Source organism: Falco peregrinus, unplaced genomic scaffold (assembly GCF_023634155.1).
Source record: "Falco peregrinus isolate bFalPer1 unplaced genomic scaffold, bFalPer1.pri scaffold_42, whole genome shotgun sequence".
NCBI classification, from domain to species: Eukaryota; Metazoa; Chordata; class Aves; order Falconiformes; family Falconidae; genus Falco; species Falco peregrinus.
The window spans coordinates 8,558-17,148 of NW_026599609.1; the positions used below are offsets into that span (position 1 = coordinate 8,558).

The window sequence follows — 8,591 nt, forward strand, 5'->3', positions numbered from 1 at the left end:
AGGCTCCCTCTGGCTGAGCTCTTGCACCGCAGCAGGACCCTTGCAGTGACAGTTCCTCCTCCCGATAGCCACTCTCCATTTGCAACATTACACTTTGTGAAATCTTTTCCCCTCTCCTTTTTTTCCCACTACCCAGGAAAGCTTTACCACCTCAGGAACTGCCCTCCAAGTAGGGAACCTAACTCAATAGCTATTTTTGGTGGTCTTTCCCCTCAAAAAAGTGAAGTCACCTCCACATGGTCTTCTAAACCACATGGCTGCTGCTGGCCTTTCAGCTTCTCCCAGAGACGTGACCAAGCCACATGCCTGCTGCTGTCCTCTCATGTCCACAGGCAAAATGGACATGACAGCCTGTACCCCAGCCCTTTTCCTGGAGAGGTCCTATGCTGTAGCTTGGCAGAAGGACTTTCCCAGCCATGTTCCTGTTGCCGGCCTGTCACCTCCAGAGACAGAACTGACCTCACAGGCCCCTTCACAGCCAGGCATGTCCTCCTGCATGAGGAGTTCCTGAGAATCAGCTGTCCTCCTCATAACACACCCCTCTGTCACCCTCATTCTCACCCATGACCTGGCCACAGAAAAGCAGCCTTGTTTCGTTCAGATTTCTCAAATGCATTTCCCACAGGCCATTTCTATGGAGAAATATTCTTCACATGAACTTCCCTAGTTGTGTTGACATTTTTTATATATGCTCTTATAGCTCTATGGCTTCTTTTTCCAGGTTGGACTGACCTCTGGAGATCGTTGTATCCAGCCCTCCAACTGAAGCAGGGTGACCTAGACCAGCTTGCTCAGCAACGTGTCTAGGTAGGCTTGCAATAAATCACGGAAGCATAAGAACAGAGAATCATTTAGGTTGGAAAAGACCTTAAAGGCCATCAAATTCAACCATTACCTCAGGACAGCCAATTCCGTCACTGAACCATGTCCCGAAGCACTGTGTCTATGTATTTCTGAAACATCTCCAGGGTTGGTGATTCCACCAGCTCCCTGGGCAGCCTGTTCCAATGCTTGACCATCCTTGCAGTGAAGATGTTTTTCCTCATATCCAATCTAAAGCTCTCCTCTCTAACTACAGGCTATTTCCTCTTGTTCTGTGACTTGTTATGTGGCAGAAGAGACCTACCCCCGCTCATCTACAACCTCCTTTCAGGTAACTCTAGAGAGCAGTAAGATCCCTCCTGAGTCTCCTCTTCTCCAGAGTAAAACCACTTTTCAAAAGAAAACCGTCTTTTCAGACACTCTTCAACAGACCAGGGCTCCAAACCCTTCACCAGCTTTGTTGCCCTTCTTGGACATGATCCTCAGCGTTTCTCTTGCAGTGAGGGGCCCAAAATGGAAACACAGTGTTCAAGGTGTGGCTTCAGCAGTGCTGAGTACAGGGGGTCCATCACTGCCCTGGTCCTGCTGGCCACACTGTTTCTGATAGCAGACACGATGATATGGGCCTTCTTGGCCACCCGGGCACACTGCTGGCTCTTGCTCAACCATCTGCCAACCTGCACCCTCAGGGTACTTCCCCACCAGCCTGCCTTCCAGCTACTCTGGCCCAAGCCTGTAGCGTTGTGGGGGGCTGTTGTGACCCACGTACAGAACTGGCACTTCTCCTGGTTGAACTTCATACAGTTGGACACATCCAAATGGTCCAACCCGTGCAGATCCCTCTGCAGAGCCTTCCTGCCTTCAAGGACATCAGCACTGCTACCCCACTTGATGTTGTACACAAACTCACTGAGGGTGCACTCAATCCAGACCATTGATGAAGTTCTGAAGCAGGACTGGCCCCAGCACTGAGCCCTGGGGAACACCACTCCTTATGGGCTGTTGTCACCTGGATGTCACTCCATTTACTACCCCTCTTGGGGCTTGGCTGTCCAGCCAGCTTTAACCCAGCATGGAGAACACCCACCAAAGCCATGAGCAGCCAGTTTCTCCAGGAGAATGCAGTGGGAGATGCAGCCAAAAGGCTTTCCTAAGGTCCAGGTAGACAGCATCCACAGCCTTTCCCTCATCCACTCGGCAGGTCACCTTGTCCCAGCAGGAGATCAGATTCATCAGGCAGGACCTGCCTTTCATAAACCCATACTGGCTGGTCCTGACCTCCTGGTTTTCCTGTGGCTCCTGTGTGATGATGCTCAGGACGATCTGCTCTACAACCTTCCCTGGCACTAAGATCAGTTTGACAGGCCTGTAGTTATCCCGATCCTCCCTCCTACCCTTCTTGTAGGTGGGCAGCACTTGACTAGCATTCAGCCTTCTTGGGCCTCCCCAGTTAGCCAGCACTGTTGAAAGTCACCCCTGTGGTGAGGCAATAGAGAAATAGACCAATGATTTTCAAAGTGTCCCTGCATCACGGGATGTCCATTGTCAAGGACACAATCAAAAGCACCTTGTCCTTTCTGGATATAAGGTTCACCGGAACCACGTGTCCTCTGGGGCGGCAGAGGCATCACTGGCAGCAATGCCTTCTCCTGCAGCACTGCACAGTCCAGCCCTGCGTGTCTCTGGTCCCAAGGACAGCATGGATTGCTCTCCTTAGGGACATCTCATTTCACCTTCACAGTGACCTCTGCCCACCACCCCAGCATGCTCTGCAGCAAAATATTTTGCTTGCGTGTGACCTTGGACACTTGGTACCCATTATTATTTTTGTAGTTACATGTCTGAGCTTGGCCCAGGTGACACAGGTGTGGTTCAGGGTAACTGCTCTGAAATAACCTAAATCAGGGAGAGGAAGGGGAAAAGTCTTATTTAAGCAGCATGAGGAAGCCTTAGGATCAATAACCTCACATCTTCTTGGGGAATTTAGAGATCCTGTGGGTTTACATGGCAAGGGTTTGGGAGTGGTTTGGAGGTGTTTGTAGGGCTGGCAGAGGTGAGAAGAGATCAAGAGCTGACTCCATGACCATAACAGCGACTTTCATTTGACTCCAAAATGGACCAGCCCCTGCCCAAACCTGAGCCAATAAGCAATTCTAGTGGCACCTCTGTGATACCCTATGGCAGAAAGGACAAAGCAGAAAGGGAGAGGAGTGAGAATGATGTGAGAGAACAACCCTACAGACATCGAGGTGAGTGAAGAAGGAGGGGAGCAGCGAGACAGAGGCTTGGTGGGATCCTGCAAGCCAGTGGTCAAGTAACCACCTACTGACAGTCACAGGGCAGCACAGTGACAATGCTCCTTTATGTGTCTGTAGGTTTACTGTTTACATCAGTATTCTAGCACAGCTGCCAAATGGGCCAACAGCTGTGATGCTCCCCTGGATCTGAAACCCTGCATCATTCGTGTCCACCTTGGTACTAGGAGCAAAGCAATGGTGGAGTCTCGTCTCCCAGGGGCAGTGAGGCAGGAGAGCAGCAGAGTGCAGGCCCCAGGTCACACACTGGCAGGCTGTGGCCTGTGCAGAAGGAGGGAACACTCCTTCGGGTGCCCTGGAATTGCCTCACCGGTCTAAACCGCGTGGTGGATGCCTGGGCTGTTGGAGGCTGCTGTCCTTGCCGAGCAGCTGTGCTGAGCTCTGCCACCTGCCTTGGCACTTGGTTCCCTCAGTGTCACAGCTCTGTCTGCAACAGGACGGGCTGCAGCTGCCTCTGCGTGGGCGCCTGGCTGAGGGCACTGCTGCACATCTGGGCTGAAGCCCCCCAGCTGTGGCACCAGCCCAGCTCTGCCTGGCCATAAGGCAACCTGGTACCAAGTGTCCCCGAGCCCGGGGGTGCAAAGGCTTTGCTTCAGAGCAGAGACATGGCCTGGGCAAAGGAGAGCTGAGTCTTGAGCCCTCGGACTGTGCAATGAAGTGCTGAAATGGGCTCTGCAGGGCTTACTGAAGCACTGAAGACATCCTCCCTGCCCCTGCCTGCAGAACCACCAGACACACACATGCACACACGCTCCTTTAGGAGTACTTGGATCCTTTGCTGCAGTTTTCCTGGTGTCCTCTCTAGTAATGGGTTAACAAAAGTTGATACTCCTGCAGAAAACTTTTTCTAGTAAGGGAATTGCCACTGCTGGAAATAAGTGTGTGTCCCCAGGAGAGGCAAGGCCCATGAGGGATTGCCTCATCCTGCTGCCCAGCAGGTTCCCCTGCAGCCCCAGGGACACCTGGAGGGAGCCCAGAGGGGCAGGGGAGGGAGGCAGGGAGAGCTCAAAAGCAGCCCTTGGTGGGGGGCTGCTGAGAGCTCCCTGCTGGAGAAATCTGCAGAGCCCTGGAGCCGGTAAGTGTGTGGCTGCAGGGCAATGCCTCTGCAGTTCCTAGCCGGGTCTGCAGCAGCTGGGGCCCCCCCAGCCTGTGGGACCGTGTGGGAGCCTTTTGCTGTGGAGGAGGCCAGTGTGCTGCAGAGCAGGGCTTCCCTGCTGCAGCGTGGGAGGGCCAGGGCGTGTGGGCTGCCTTGTGCCAGGGCCGGCTGCAGGGCTGTGAAGGTGGCTGTGCAGGCAGGGGTGCCCAGGGCTGTCCTTGCCAGCAGGGTCCCTGCAGCCCAGGGGGCTGTGTGCTGGGGCAGGGGCTCTGCCGCCTGCCAGGGGCAGCTCTCAGCCTGCCGGGGGCTCCCGTGCGGCTGCGGGGAGAAGCTGTGTGTGCAAGGAGTGACCCCACACAAGGAAGTGCTTATCTGTTGTTAAGAGGGTGTTGTGTGCTTCAGGGCTGCTCACAGCTTCCGCTCACTGCCAGAATATTTTCCATTGGTGTTTTCAAAAATTAGTACAAAGCAAGGTTAGTGTAAAGGTAAAGTACTTTCTTGAGTCTGTTTCCGTTCTATACTCTTGGGGAATGTGTTGGAATACACGATGAAGGAGTTCTTAATAATGACAAGTCCCCTAGACTCCTGAATCGTAACTTTGAAATATCAGAGGGTTTTATTTGAGTCTTCCTATGTGCATTCAGTTACTCCTTTCCCACGGACAAAAGGAGCTTTGCCTTTGCTGGATCCACCAGGCTCAGTCTCACCTGACCATTATTCTACCTGCAAACAAGTTACCTGCGCCCAGCCAGTGCCCTGCAGACAGGCAGCTTTGTGTAGGGCCAGAGCACAGAGGTTGTGATGGGATCTGTGAGCTCTGACGGGGAAAGACCTGGCACAGGGAGATACCTCCCACAAGGAAAATCTCCTGGCAGAAGCGATATGATCAGGGAATGAAAGGAAACTTCAGACAGAATTGTTGTGGAAGGGAGAATCAGAAAGCTCTCTCTGACCATGTGCAGTGCAGACCCCTTTCTCTGAGGCATCCCCCTGGCCTGCTCTCCCCCCAGCAAAGCCTCTGCCCTCAGGGCTGGGGGTCCCGAGGCGTGAGCCACCCCCTCTGCAGCCAGAGCTCCAGCAGAGCCGCGGTGCAGCTCTGCAGCCACGTGCCCCGGTCCCTCTGCAGAGCACAGGGGCTGAGAGCAGCTGCCCGGCAGTGTTGGTGTGTGGGAGGTGGCGAGCAGAGCTGGGCAAGGGCAACGCTGCCCTCAGTGCCTGGCTCGCTCGCCCTGGACACTCTTACCTAGACCATCAGTGCAATTTTACTTCTTTCTCTGCCGTTTTGGGTTAGTTTTATTCTCTAGCTCTTGCTGTCAGGCTCTCTGGGGATGGGTGTTTCAGCTGCAGAGTCACACTCTGACCTTGTGGGTCCTCTCCTGCAGGTGTGTCCATGGGAACAAGTGTCCCAGCTTTCCTCTCAGCTGTGGGGCTGTGGGCAATGCCCTATGTGGGGCTGGGCAAGGGGCTGGTTCTCCCTGAACCTGATGCTCTTGTTAGGGCACTTGGCTACCTCCTTGAAGTTCCCTTCCAAGCAGCGAGTTGCCCTCCAGAGTGGAAACCTGTCCCCTCGCACCCATTAGTGATCTGAAAGCCCCACATAGAAGCGTAGAGTTTCTGTGATGGAGAAAACACTGTTGGGGTGGGTGAAATGAGCTGTGTATCCTTTGCTGTGGGTGGGATGCTGAGTTCTGATGAAAGTCTACAACCTTTACTGGTCTGTGGTGGGTCAGTCCGTTCTCAGCAGTGCCTTGTGGTATTTCAGGGTAACATGGGAGTGTGGCCACCATTCATCTCAGGAAGGTGCAAGCCCATAGAAACTGGGAACCAGAAGGACAGACCACCTCCCCTCACTGGGCACTCACCCACAGGCAATCCTCTTGCCTCACAGACCTCACTGTGTTCCCCCGGAGGGCAGCAAAAATGCTCTGCTTTTCTGACATGTGAAAATACTCAACAGGAGAGATGGGGGGGAGCTGTGAAAAAAACTAAAGCTCTCTTACAATGCCTTCACCCTTCCCGTTCCTTAGCACTGGCGCTGCAGACGCTGACCAGCCCTTCTGCGTTGGCACTGGTTTCAGAGGACAAAGTTAAACACCAGGACTGGTCCCTGCCCCCACCCACTGCTGCAGAGTGGGGCTGGCTGGTCAAGAGCCCGTGGGCAGATGCCCTGCTCTTCATCACCCACACGGCCAGCACCAAGCAGGGCTGCAGCCACACAGCTGCAGGAAGGTCTCCGAGAAAAGAGAGGGATGTCTGTGTGTGACGGGGGGATGGTCTGTGGGAAATGGCTTTGATTTTGCTTGCAGAAGTCTCCCCTAAATTATCGCTGTCTTTTTCTCCTGTGACAGGACCATATGCCCAGAGGCAGCACATGTCCAACAGCAGCTCCATCACCCAGTTCCTCCTCCTGGCATTGGCAGACACGCGGGAGCTGCAGCTCTTGCACTTCTGGCTCTCCCTGGGCATCTACCTGGCTGCCCTCATGGCCAATGGCCTCATCATCATCACAGTAGTGTGCGACCACCACCTGCAAACCCCCATGTACTTCTTCCTACTCAACCTCTCCCTCCTCGACCTAGGCTCCATCTCCACCACTCTCCCCAAAGCCATGGCCAACTCCCTCTGGGACACCAGGGACATCTCCTACTCAGGATGTGCTGCACAGCTCTTCCTGATTGTCTTTTTCCTTTCAGCAGAGTGTTCTCTCCTCACCGTCATGGCCTATGACCGCTCCGTGGCCATCTGCCAGCCCCTGCACTACGGGACCCTGCTGGGCAGCAGAGCTTGTGTCCACATGGCAGCAGCTGCCTGGGCCAGTGGGTTTCTCTATGCTGCGCTGCACACGGCCAATACACTGTCACTGCCGCTCTGCCAAGGCAATGCCCTGGGACAGGTCTTCTGTGAAATCCCACAGATCCTCAAGCTCTCCTGCTCACACACCTACCTCAGGGAAGTGGGGCTTATTGTGATTAGTTCCTGTTTAGTCTGTGGATGTTTCGTTTTCATTGTTCTGTCCTACGTTCAGATCTTCAGGGCTGTGCTGAGGATCCCCTCTGAGCAGGGACGGCACAAAGCCTTTTCCACGTGCCTCCCTCACCTGGCTGTGGTCTCCCTCTTTCTCAGCACTGGCATGTTTGCACACCTGAAGCCCCCCTCCATCTCCTCCCCATCCCTGGACCTGGTGGTGGCAGTTCTCTACTTGGTGGTGCCTCCAGCAGTGAACCCCCTCATCTACAGCATGAGGAACCAGGAGCTGAAGGACGCACTGAAGAAGCTGATGCAGTCAGGTGTCTCTCAGCAGCACTGAACTGCCTGAATCTCCTCACAAGGCATTTCCTGGTCATCTCTGGAACTTCCTGTGCATTTAGCGCTTTTAATGTCACAATTGTGTTTCTCCTAGAATGTTTGCATGCACTCCACTTTCTCAATAGCATGAACCCAGCCTGCCTGACCAGCCTGGCTTTTGTACGTTTGCATCCAGGATGGCTCAACTGGACTCCTGTGTCACATCTCTGTAATTTAAGGGGCTTGTGTAGTGGAGACATCTATCAACTTCCCAGGAGAGTAAAGCACCAGTGTAGAGCTCAGCTGTGTGAGTGTGCAAAGTTGGGGCAAATAACAGGGTGGGGGCACGCGGCAGGGTGTTCTGGTGCAAATCCTTGGGTCACGGTGAAGGAAGCAAGGCAGTGATCGGGTGGGACACTGTCACAACGGAGGGAAGACACAGTCACTCAATATGAGTGATCAGCAGACTTCGTTTATTGTGCCTTACAGTCACCTTTTATGCCTTCTTATAATTAGCTCATACACATTACAAAAGTTAAGCTCATTATTGGTTAGTTGCCTAAATACCAAGCCCGCCCCTAGTTTCTCTTCTGTAGTTATCTGTTCCCACCTGCAACATTCTTTTCCCACCGAAATCTTCCTGTTATTGTGTAACAAGGACAGCCAAAGACAGTGTATTTTGCTTTACTTCAGATAAGCTGAGAGCGATGTGCATTTTTGTCCAGCCAGCTGGACTATGTCTATGTGACCCTTTTCAGCTAGCCAGTTATCCACAGGACACAGGGCTCTGCTCAGTGCCATGTTCCCTGGATACCCAGGGGAAGCTGCCCCAGGTGCCCCAAGATGTCCTAAGCATCAGTCGTTTCCTTTGCTTGTTGTACACCCCAGTCGCTACGAGGAACATTTGCTGCATGGTCAGCTCTGTCATCCTTAGTGGCTCAGTGATACCCAACTCCATTGCAACTCTAAATGTAAATGGAGCCACTTTCCTACTGTCACTGGTTACACACAAAGACCTGGGCTCCTGGCATCCTTGCTTACCTGTGCAGTGATCACCAAGGAGACTGATTCCC

General features: G+C 53.6%; 1 protein-coding gene across 1 annotated transcript; it reads left to right on the top strand.

The window, feature by feature from the left end:
• Nucleotides 1-6,604: 6,604 nt before the first annotated feature.
• Nucleotides 6,605-7,507, top strand: LOC129783487 (olfactory receptor 14C36-like; the record flags this gene model as incomplete). Its single annotated transcript, XM_055793442.1, has 1 exon — nt 6,605-7,507. A coding segment is annotated over exon 1 (903 nt), but the record flags the coding sequence as incomplete, so codon positions are not given.
• Between the last annotated feature and the right edge of the window lie 1,084 nt (nt 7,508-8,591).